General features: G+C 34.6%; 3 protein-coding genes across 3 annotated transcripts; all 3 read left to right on the forward strand.

Annotated features, from left to right (window-relative positions):
- The first annotated feature begins 697 nt into the window (after positions 1-697).
- Positions 698-2766, forward strand: LOC21385728 (amino acid transporter AVT1I). The gene is made up of 3 exons (XM_010099312.2): positions 698-797; positions 1214-1821; positions 2251-2766. Exons 1-3 carry the CDS (start codon positions 698-700, stop codon positions 2764-2766), a joined length of 1224 nt encoding a protein of 407 aa, XP_010097614.2.
- Positions 2767-3676: 910 nt separating this feature from the next.
- On the forward strand, positions 3677-5725 carry LOC21385729 (pentatricopeptide repeat-containing protein At2g02980, chloroplastic). Its single transcript, XM_010099313.2, has one exon. The coding sequence runs from the start codon at positions 3918-3920 to the stop codon at positions 5700-5702; it is 1785 nt and encodes a 594-aa protein (XP_010097615.1). The 5' UTR covers positions 3677-3917; the 3' UTR covers positions 5703-5725.
- Positions 5726-9322: 3597 nt separating this feature from the next.
- LOC21385730 (extracellular ribonuclease LE) lies at positions 9323-11295 on the forward strand. Its single transcript, XM_010099314.2, has 4 exons — positions 9323-9467; positions 9609-9764; positions 10324-10522; positions 10933-11295. The coding sequence occupies exons 1-4, from the start codon at positions 9363-9365 to the stop codon at positions 11157-11159; spliced, it is 687 nt and encodes a 228-aa protein (XP_010097616.1). The 5' UTR covers positions 9323-9362; the 3' UTR covers positions 11160-11295.
- The last annotated feature ends 287 nt before the right edge of the window (positions 11296-11582 follow it).

An 11582-nucleotide genomic window follows, 5' to 3' on the forward strand; every position in this document is an offset into this window, starting at 1 on the left:
TATATTAAATAATATTAAATAAATAATATTAAATAAATAATATTATTAAATATATTAAATAATAATATATTAAATAAACATATATAATACAAAAACGGTTTCAGAAAAGAGGGAAGAAAATGAAAAAAAAAAAAAGTGAAATCCGTTTTTCAGAAAACAGAAAATGAAAACGAGAAAATGAAAACACCTTTTTTTCGTTTTCTGATTTTCACAAAAAGACAAAAACGTTTTTGGTTTTGTTTTTTAAAAAACGAAAATGAAAACGCAAACAAACAGGCCCAGTGAGAATGATTTTTGTGAAAGAATTATAAAATAATTAAAAGTTGTTTATCCTTTTTTGTTTTTATTTTCTAGTCTTTATCAACAATGTTATAATAGATATTAATTAATAATTATAACCAAACACAAATTCACTTTTTTATTATATTCAAAACAATCTCTTAAAAAATCAATAATCACAATTTCAGAATCGGTATCAGAATGATTATCAAAATAATCTCGTTTTACTTTTGTATTAAAAACAAAACGGGCCCATTGTTTCCTTTCACGAGATTCGTTTGTCACCCACTTTGAAATATAAGCCCCAGAACAGATTGCTCCTATATAAACACACACATGAATGATGAAACCAGCAATTGTAATGTGTAAGTGGGCAAAAAAAAAAAAAAAGATGAATTTCCAAGAAGCAGCAGACAGGATGGAGATCAACCAAAACCAGCTCTCACAATTACCAGAGGAACCAACCAAAGGAACCACAATCCTCAGAACTTGTTTCAATGGAATCAATGCTTTATCAGGTCCTTGTCTCTCTTTCTTAAATGAAAAAATTGTTCCTATAAATACACACACACTTCAAGCTATAATTATGTCGCAAAGGCTTTTTTCCCCCCTAAATTTGGGGTGACAAGATTTTAACTTTACATCTTGTGGTGGAGTCAGGTGTGGTGTTATTGATATGTTATGTTTGCTACCAGACAAAAAGGGCCCATTTTTAAGGCCATTGAGGAAATTGTTGTGCCTAATTCTTGATTTAAATTAATAACAAGTGTGAAAACGTGTAAAATATTTGTGCCTTTTATGGTTATATATTTTGTTCATGACATGCACTAAAATTTAACTAGTAGGTATCACACGTCACACTTTTTCTTAATTTACAGCATGTTACATAAATAGTGAATAATATATGATCAAGCTTGTTTGTCCCATTTTTCAGGTGTGGGACTACTATCAATTCCTTATGCACTTTCCCAAGGAGGGTGGCTAAGTTTAGCTCTCCTTTTCTCAGTAGCCATCCTCTGTTGGTACACAGGGCTGCTTCTCAAGCGATGCATGGACTCAAACCCACTCATCAAAACCTACCCGGATATCGGCGAGGCCGCCTTCGGACGCAAAGGACGAGCCGTGATATCCGTCTTCATGTACATAGAGCTGTTCCTAGTTGCCGTCGAGTTTCTCATACTAGAAGGTGACAACTTGGACAAGTTGTTCCCCAACACAAGCTTGAGAATTGGAGGCCTGAAAATGAAAGGTCAGAGAGGTTTCATGCTTCTGACTGCGCTTGTGATATTGCCAACAACGTGGCTGAGGAGTTTGGGAGTGTTGGCCTATGTGTCCGCTGGTGGGGTCCTCGCTTCGGTGTTTGTGGTGGGGTGTGTTCTGTGGGCTGGTGCTTTTGATGGCGTTGGATTCCATCAAGGAGATGAGATTTTGAAGCTCGGAGGAATTCCCACCACTATAAGCTTGTTTGTTTTCTGTTATTGTGGCCATGCAGTTTTTCCCACTTTGTGCAATTCCATGAAGGATAGAACCCAATTTTCAAAGGTAGCTAGAAAAGAAAAAAAGATGTTTGAGAAAAATTAGAAATATTTGGTGAACAAGAAATTTTAGAGTAGTAGGGTATGATCAGATTTTTGTTATATTTTATTTTTGAGGCGTTAGGTTTGATTTGATAGATGGGTAAATTTTTCAATTAGTATAAAAATTTCTTTGTAGTGGTAGTCGCATGCATATTCTTTTTCACTTTAGTGTAAATCCGCATTCATTTTCAATATTGAGATATAGAGTTCAAATCCTTCAACTTTTATATTAAAAAAAAAAAGAGAAAGAAATCTCTTTATCATGGCGGTGTCTAATAATTTTACTCTTTATGGTCTTAGATTAAATAATGTTTTGTATTTTTTTAATCTGAAAATTCTCATAATTTGGGATATTTTATGACCTTAGTCATTTCTGTTTTGTTCCTCACTTCAGGTACTAGTGGTATGCTTTATCACAAGCACAATCAACTATGGATCAATGGCCGTCCTAGGCTACTTGATGTTTGGAGATTACCTCAAGTCTCAAGTGACATTAAATCTTCCTATAGGAAAAATCAGTAGTAAGATAGCAATTTACACCACACTAATCAATCCTCTTACCAAGTATGCAGTTATAATTGCTCCTATTGTCACTGCCATTGAGGACACGTACCCTTTCCGCAACATTAACCGATGTGTTAGCATCCTAATTAGAACACTAATTGTGTTCAGCACTGTAATTGTGGCTCTAATCGTCCCCTTTTTTGGCTACGTAATGGCATTCATCGGCGCGTTTCTGAGTGTTACCGTGTCAATGCTGTTGCCCTGCTTGTTCTACCTTAAGATTAACAAAGCTGCTCGGAGTTTCGGGTTTGAATTGACAATGATCATGGGAATTGTGGTGACGGGGTCTTTTGTTGGTGTAATTGGTACTTACATGTCCTTGAAACAAATTGTAAACCATCTATAACTTAGAGTTCATTATGTTGTAGCAAATATACATAAGCTTGTAAATAAGTACAAATAAGATTTTGCAAGAAACTCATCTGTTTCCTCCTCGAGTCAACAATAAACAAAACGCACAACAAAAGAAAAGGCCACAACGCCACAACTTTTCTTTCTCTAGAAAAAAACATGTAGAGATGAGGAAACTTTCCAAAGTTCTGTTGGACCCCGTCCTCGACCAATGCTAACTCCAAACAGGAAAAAAAAAAAAACCAAATAATAGTAAATAGCAGATTTCTAAAATTAAATTAAATTAAATAAATAACATATTTTAAAATTATATAAAGTAAATAATATTTTATCGTGTAAATATTTTATACGACCGATAAAAAATAATTTACGTAGTAAAAAATCTTATTATGTGCAAAGTATCTTTTTACTAGTCATAAAAAGAAAATTTACGTGAAAAATATTTTTTTTACTAGTTATAAATAAAATATTTATGCAATAAACTGTTATTAATTTCAAATAATTTAAAATATATTATTTACTTAATTTATAAAAAAAAAGTTTATTGACCTAATCACGAGTCATTTATTGGCGTAGCAATTATAATGTCTTCCTTAACGATAATAATGTCTTCTTTTGCTCTTCATAGATGTCTACCGTTTTGAATTTTGACGATTCCAATATAGAAGGCATTGTCTATTTATTCCAATATAGAAGGTATTGTCTGTCCAATAAATCGATGTTGATTATGATTTGTTTAATTATCTTTCAAGTAGAAGGATGAGCCTATTTTCATTTCATTGGTGGATTTCGGGATTTCTTCCAATATTATAAGGACGAGGATAAGGATGGACTGACAAACGTTAGCAGTCTCTTTTTTCACTAAAAAAAAAAAAAAAAAAAGTTTTTACATGGTCCGACTCCTTTTACTTTGTTGAGGTAAAACTAATCTTTTGCTTAAATGACATCATAAGTTTTGATGAATGAGTTGGAAAATATCACGAAAGAAAGTAGACAAAAAGAAAGGAATAATATCTTAGCACCCCTGATAAAAGATCCATACCAAGTCACAATCCACCATATAGGATTTAAATATTGCTCCAAGTTGTAACCATGGCGACAAAAGAGAATCCACATTCAACACTAGAAATTAAAGACTTATAGGTAATGGCATATCCAGCAGTTCAAATAAGACCTTTCTCACACCCCAAAACCCAAACCAACAGTACTACTCCGCTCTCGCTCTTACCAAAATGCACCTCTCTCATGGAGCTCAAGCAAATTCAAGCCTTTTCCATCAAAACCCATCTCCAAAATGATATCTCTGTCGTCGCCAAGCTCATAAATTTCTGCACTCTGAGCCCCACACCAGGCTTCATGGGCCATGCACAGCATCTGTTCGACCAAATTCCCCAACCGGACGTTATCGTCTTTAACACCATGGCTCGCGGCTATGCACGCTCCGAAACCCCGCTTCGAGCGATTGCGCTATTTGCTCAAACTCTATCCAACGGAATCCTCCCCGATGACTACACATTCCCATCCCTCCTCAAGGCGTGTGCCAGTTCCAAAGCCTTGGAAGAAGGCAAACAATTGCATAGCCTTGCCCTCAAACATGGGCTCGGCCTCAATATTTACGTGTGTCCTACTCTCATTAACATGTACACCGCTTGCAATGACGTCCATTTCGCTCGCCGATTCTTTGACATGATAGATGAGCCTTGCATTGTCATGTATAACGCAATCATCACAGGCTATGCTCGAAATAGTCTGCCAAATGAGGCGTTGGCATTGTTCCGGGAGCTGCAGGTGACCGAGGTTAAGCCTACAGATGTCACTATGCTGAGCGTGCTTTCTTGCTGCGCTTTATTAGGAGCGTTGGACTTGGGGAGATGGGCACATGAGTATGTTAAGAAGAACGGATTCGGTGAGTATGTGAAGGTGAACACTGCTCTAATAGACATGTATGCCAAGTGTGGAAGCTTGGAAGATGCAGTGTCCGTCTTCGAGAACATGTCTGTAAAAGATACGCAGGCTTGGTCCGGAATGATTATGGCATACGCTACTCATGGCCATGCCTCCAAAGCCATATCAATATTTGAAGAAATGAAGAAGGCAAGATTTAAACCAGATGAGATTACATTTCTTGGCCTGCTATATGCTTGCAGTCACACTGGATTGGTGGAACTAGGCTTTGAATATTTCCATAACATGAGTAAAAAATATGGCATTGTTCCCGGGATCAAGCATTACGGGTGTATGGTGGACTTGCTAGGCAGATCAGGCCGCTTAGAAGAGGCTTACAAGTTCATAGATGAATTACCAATGAAGCCAACACCGATTCTCTGGCGCACCTTGTTGTCTGCTTGTAGCAGCCATGGAAGTGTGGAACTAGGGAAGCAAGTGATCAGGCGAATTTTCGAGATAGATGACTCCCACGGCGGGGACTATGTCATCTTGTCGAATTTGTGTGCAAAAGCAGGGAGAAGGGAAGATGTGGATTTCTTGAGGAAAATGATGAAAGAGAAAGGCGGGGTGAAAGTTCCCGGGTGTAGCTCCATAGAAGTGAACAATGTAGTGCATGAATTCTTCTCCGGGGACGGAGAACGTTCCGTTTCGACTGAATTGCACAGCGCACTTGATGAGTTAGTTGAAGAATTGAAGCTCTCTGGATATGTACCTGACACTTCTTTAGTTTCACATGACATGGAAGAGGAAGAGAAAGAAATTACTCTGAGATATCATAGTGAGAAATTGGCCATTGCTTATGGACTGCTAAGTACTCCTGCTGGGACAACAATCCGTGTGGTGAAGAATCTTAGAGTCTGCAGAGACTGCCATTCTGCTGCTAAGTTTATATCATTGGTGTCTCGTAGACAAATAATTCTTAGAGATGTTCAGCGCTTTCATCATTTCAATGAGGGAAAGTGCTCTTGTGGGGACTATTGGTGATCAAGATTTGTTGGACCAAGAGGGTGGATATCTGAGGACTGAGCTAATTGTTTACATTTTTTTAAAATTGATTTTAGATTTTGCATATATTTTATCTTCGTATTCCATTATTTATTTGGTAGGTAATAGGGTGAAATAAAAATCCGTTTGTGAATATTTTATTCGTTTCCTTTAGCATATTGAATGATAGATTAGATTGTTAGCGATTATTAAAGAAATCTTTTCTTTCACATGTGTTTTTTTCTTGGATTTTCCTTTTAGGATGATCTTTTATTACCATGTTGTCGTTTTATATCGCATTGTCTCTAAGCTATTTGTATTAGATATTTTGTTGTCGTCTATAATATATCTGTCGTCGTTTGCATGTTGTTCTTTCATTTGTCAATTATTATTAGTTCAAATTAAGTCGGTCGCAGGACATGTTCTCAATTACTGGGCTACTGCCGTAGAACTTTGAACGAGGCATTTTGTTTTTTATGCTGTTGTCTGTAAAGTTTTTTTTTTTTTTTTTTTTTTTTTTTTTTTTTTTTTTTTTGTCGTTTCTCAAAGATTTTGATATTTTTTATGCCGTTTATAGGTTGTCGTCTATAAGAAATATCGTCGTTTAACAAGAGATATTGACGTTAAAAACTTTTACTGCCTTATGATGCGGTAATGTCGTTTTGTATCAGTTGTCGTTGTACAAATACTGTAGTTTATGCATGTCTGTTCTTTGTCTGAGGTCCTGTCGTTTCTTGTAGATGTTGTCGTTTGTAACATCAGATATTGTAATGTAAAGTTTCTTGTCGTATGAAAGTCATGCATCGTTTGAAAATTTTATTGTCGTGTTCCATATTTTGTTCATTATATTTGTCTGAAGAAATTGAAAAAACTAGTATTCTGTAAAAGGAAATGGATCTTAAAACCTACCAATGAAACGAAAAGCTCTGACCCTTGTCGGTCATAAATTATATCATCAATGAATTGCATGGAATTTTAGCTCATTTATGCGAAATTATAAAACTAAAATGTAAAATCCATACTCACTTTCTTGTGGTGCCTTTTGGACTCTTATCATACACAGTTGAGGGAAAATATATTATGTGCTTTGAATAAACGCTCCATTTATGTATTTACAAAACAAATACTGTACAATTTGACATCTTAAGCTTTATTTAGTTTACTGGTCCAGAATCTTTTTCTTACAAAAAATCAACTTCAGTAGTCTGAATTCACAAGTGATGACTTTTGCTCGTGACATTTGAGATATGCTTGAGCTATTGGGAGTATTGAGTTTGCTATAACAAATTGGTTTTTAGTTCATGCAGTACAAAACCACAATAATTGCAGAATTAAATTGAATGTAAATTCAGTTGCGTCTGAACATGAGACTGTATATAGAACAAGTGTTCACATGGCCATACTGTTTTTGAACTCATTTTTAGAAAAGCCCTTCTTCGGCATGTATCTTATTTTTTACTTACAAACTCTGGAAGCCAAGATAATAAATAACCAAACTTAAACTTACTTGTAGAGAACTTGGAATCAAATCATGTGAAATTGTATCCAATTTCATATTTTTAGAAAAGATTTGGACTTTTTCTCATTGATTTTCTAACTTATGTTTGTGCATTTTGTATTACTAGTTTTGTAACGTGTTCCGCACGTATTATCGTGTTAGAGACACGTGAAAAGTTTATTATTTATTGAATAATGAGAAATTTATTTATACAATTATTTAAAGATTTTTTAATTTATTTTAAAAAGAATGTGTAAAGATAACAATTAAAATTTTTTTTTTAAATAAGTACACATTTAAAAAAAATTATTTTAACCAATTAAAAATAAAATAAGAACACGTGCGAAAAAAATTACTCTTAAAAAAAAGTGAGGAATAACATATATTTAAAAATACACAAAAAATTAAAATGTAAAAAAATTACAAAAAAAAAAAGAACTAAGTGGAGGAATGTCATGTCATGTGACAGCCTAAAAAAAAATTAAAATTTTTTTATGTATTGTTAAATTACTATTTTTGTATTGTTTAATATTTGCCCTTTGGGATGGAGGCATGTTTTTCTTTCAAGGTCGTTTTCAGAGAGTTCAATAATGAAAAGGAACATAAGAAATGATTCGCATCTTAACTCCATTGTGTGCACGGAGGACTTTCTGAGGTTAGTTTGCCGTGTGAAAGCAAAAATGCAAGAGACATTTAAGAGTATAGTAATAGCTTTGTAAGCTAACGAAACAAGTACAACTCACCAACCAGACAAGGTCTGACAGCTGAGCTAGGTACATCCTCCATCTAATTGAAAATTCGGAGACGAGTTCTTATCCTGTCAAGTGGCATTAAAAGTTTGACTTTTCCCGTGTTCATAAAATAATTATCATAATTATTGTTTGATATTTAAATAAATTATCATAATTACTTCTTCTATTCGTATGAGCATTCTGTTGACTCTCAGAAGTGTAGATCCAATGACTCGGTTAACCACCTTTGCTCTCACGTAGAGTTGGCTCCGCACCTAGTGGCGGAAGGAGGAATTATTTACAAGTTGGGTAAATTAAACTAAAATTTCGACTAAAATTACAATGTTACTATATATATATTTTAAAAAAAAATTCGTTTTTGTTACCTTTATTTTAATGTTTTCATTTTTTTTTTCTTTTTCTTCCAAATGAATCAAGGTTGTAAAAAAATTTAATTCACTTTTGAAAGTTTAGGGTCCCAAAAATTATAAGTTTTTACCTAGTTTTGAAATATTTAAAAATCAAGACATGTCCTATAACTGAAATGCTTTTAGAAGATTTCATGGGGACAAAGTAGGAAAAAAAATAATATATATTATTATTATTTTTAGAACAAAAGTAAAGTCTCGTTTATTTTACCGATTCGAGTTTAGAATTCGAATTTTACTGTAGTAAAAAGTTCTCAGAAACAGTCGCATCTAACTTTTTTGCTATAGTAAAAATCTCTCACATAAAGTCACATATCAACTTAAATTAAAAACTCGAATCAACGAACTAAACGGATCTTAAAAAGAGTCCTTACTCCTTAGGCTCTAGAGGGTAGCTTATAGTTTCTTTTGATTTTTGAATTAAGAAAGAGTTCATTGGATAGTGGCTTATCAGAAAATTGGAAGCTATTTGGTGTGCCTATTTAGTTTTCTAACTTGGTAAATGTTTATCCTCCTTTACCATTTTCAATCGAACTTATTGTTGGATCCAGTATTCATGATCGAATTTCCTTATACGTAGGTGTGTCATAATTAGTGCTTGTAATTTTTTGCCTAAAAAAAAAGATATTTTCCCCCCTTTTAAAAAAGGAAAATTGGAGGCCGTAAATGAGTGAAAAGTGGGTGATATTGACATAAATAGAAAGATCGAAGAAAACAGATTTCACACAAAAGCAGAAAAGGAAGAAAATCGAAAGATGCAATATAATTAGAGAAGGTGATCAGCCGACATACCAATCATATGATCCGACCGTTACACACGTGAAGGATGACATGAACTATTTACCATTATGAGCATATTCTGTATCAGTTGTCCAAGATACTCCGACCCTTAATCTTCCTGTCATTTTTGGCCTATAAATACAGCCACTCGGTAACCTCCGATATCAATTCATTTTACGCAAATAAATTTAAAATCAGTCTCAACACAAAGGTTAGAGAAAGAATGAAGTCCCACCGTTTGATCGCTTTGATCAAGGTTTTAGTGCTAGGACATCTATCAGTCCTTTGTGTTTCACAGGAGTTCGATTTCTTCTACTTAGTCCAACAGGTCAGAGATCTTCTTTGTCAACTAGATATCATCGATTCATTTCACTTTTCTCTAATTCTCTCTTTTCTTTTTGTTTTTGTTTTTTGCCCCTCAAATATTATAGATTTCTTTCTTCTTAAGTCTATCTATGTTTTGGTGCAGTGGCCAGGCTCGTACTGTGACACAAAACAAAGTTGTTGCTATCCAACGACGGGAAAGCCTGCAGCCGATTTCGGGATTCATGGGCTGTGGCCTAACTACAACGACGGAACGTATCCGTCGAACTGTGACCCGAACAACCCCTTTGATCAATCCGAGGTAATTTGCTTTTAAATTTCTTCATGGGGACATTGAGACACATTTTTAGTATTGTGTTCATCGAATATTTTGTTTACTAGCTAATGTGGGGTTCGGAGAGAATAAGCCGAAAATAAGAAGACAAATTAGAGCATGTATAACGAATTCCTTGATAGATATTGAAAACTCAATGAAATTCAAGGAGTCACCAAAGCAACGTAGAATGAAACAGTTGGAGATTCATGGATGGATTGTAAAGCGGTACAAGCAACAGGAACAAACGTCCAAGTTTTCTATAACAGATTCTTTACAACACATGCTTAAGCAAGCTTTATCTATGGTCACATGCCTTGCATGTCCCCTTTTTTTAATGGATTTTGCGACCCCCACCTTTTTGTCTTTAATAGGCTAAGCAAACCTTATCTTTTCTTTCAAAAAACATAAAGAAATTCGCGTTATACCCCCCGCCACGCTTAATTTTTCGCTTTTTGTAGCCATTTGTGTCAATTTTCCATTGTCTTTTATGTTATTTATCTTGAAATAAATCTATTGATTTCTCCTATTTTGTCATGGCATGCAGATATCAGATCTTACCACCACTTTGCAAAGAAATTGGCCAACGCTAGCCTGCCCAAGCGGCAGCGGCGTGAAGTTTTGGGAACATGAGTGGGAAAAGCATGGGACTTGCTCCGAGTCTGTGCTTGACCAACATGCCTATTTCCAAACCACTCTCAACCTCAAAAGGAAAGTAAATCTCCTCCAAGTTCTAAAAACTGCAGGTAAAATCAATCAATATCCTCATCACCAATGTCATAATTCTATTGAGAAGTTAATCAAATCCTCTAGTTCTTATCTTCCTTCTATATAGATATGGAGTATCCCATTGTTCTATAATTTGGCCACAAAACTGATTTGTTCATTAAGATATATTTGGTAAAAAAGTATATATATTCAATTTCATTACTTTTATAGTTAAATACAATTGTACCCTATCTGTAAGAGCATTACTATACGACACTGGTCATGTACTGAGCACCATCTACTAATAGATAGTAGGTTCCGCAATATGAGGTCAACAAATGGGTCTCACTTTCTATTAGTGATAGTACTTAGTACTAAGGTGCCGCCAAGCATTTTTCTACCTATATTCTCACGCACTTCACTTACATATGGAAATAATTACATGTAGGAATACAACCAAATGGAAAATTCTACACTCTAGAGAACATAAAAAAAGCTATACAGGATGGAATTGGATACACCCCATGGATAGAGTGCAATGTGGATGCGTCGGGAAATAGCCAGCTTTACCAGGTTTACTTGTGTGTGGACACATCAGGATCCAACCTCATTGAATGTTCAGTTTTCCCAAAGGGAAGAGCATGTGGTTCTGAGATTGAATTCCCTACTTTCTAGATATGTTGACATTAAGCTTAAGAAAGAAATTCAGGACCATGGAATTTTAATAAGAACTCTCTACTTGATTAAATGTACAATGTATTCATATTGTCTTACCACTTGATCATTCATGAAGTCATGATCAGTGAGTTCTTTCCCTGATCAGGGAGTTCTTCCCCTATTGTAAGATGAGAAACCACAAGTTAATATGAAGCAACTTTTTGCATTGCTCTTGACTATCACAGAGATACCAAACAAGAGAATTAAATAAAAAGGAATACTGTAATCATTATTGCCATTGGTATAGTGAAACTTTTTTTTTTTAAAGATAATTATGAAACTAAAATTTTTACTAGCTAGTTAAGGATAAAAAAACTTGAACAACATTAAAAGTACTAAACTTTTTTTTTTCTTCTTTTGTTTTTAATAACCGGAGATAAT

Source organism: Morus notabilis, unplaced genomic scaffold (genome assembly GCF_000414095.1).
Source record: "Morus notabilis unplaced genomic scaffold, ASM41409v2 Scaffold2332, whole genome shotgun sequence".
NCBI classification, from domain to species: domain Eukaryota; kingdom Viridiplantae; phylum Streptophyta; class Magnoliopsida; order Rosales; family Moraceae; genus Morus; species Morus notabilis.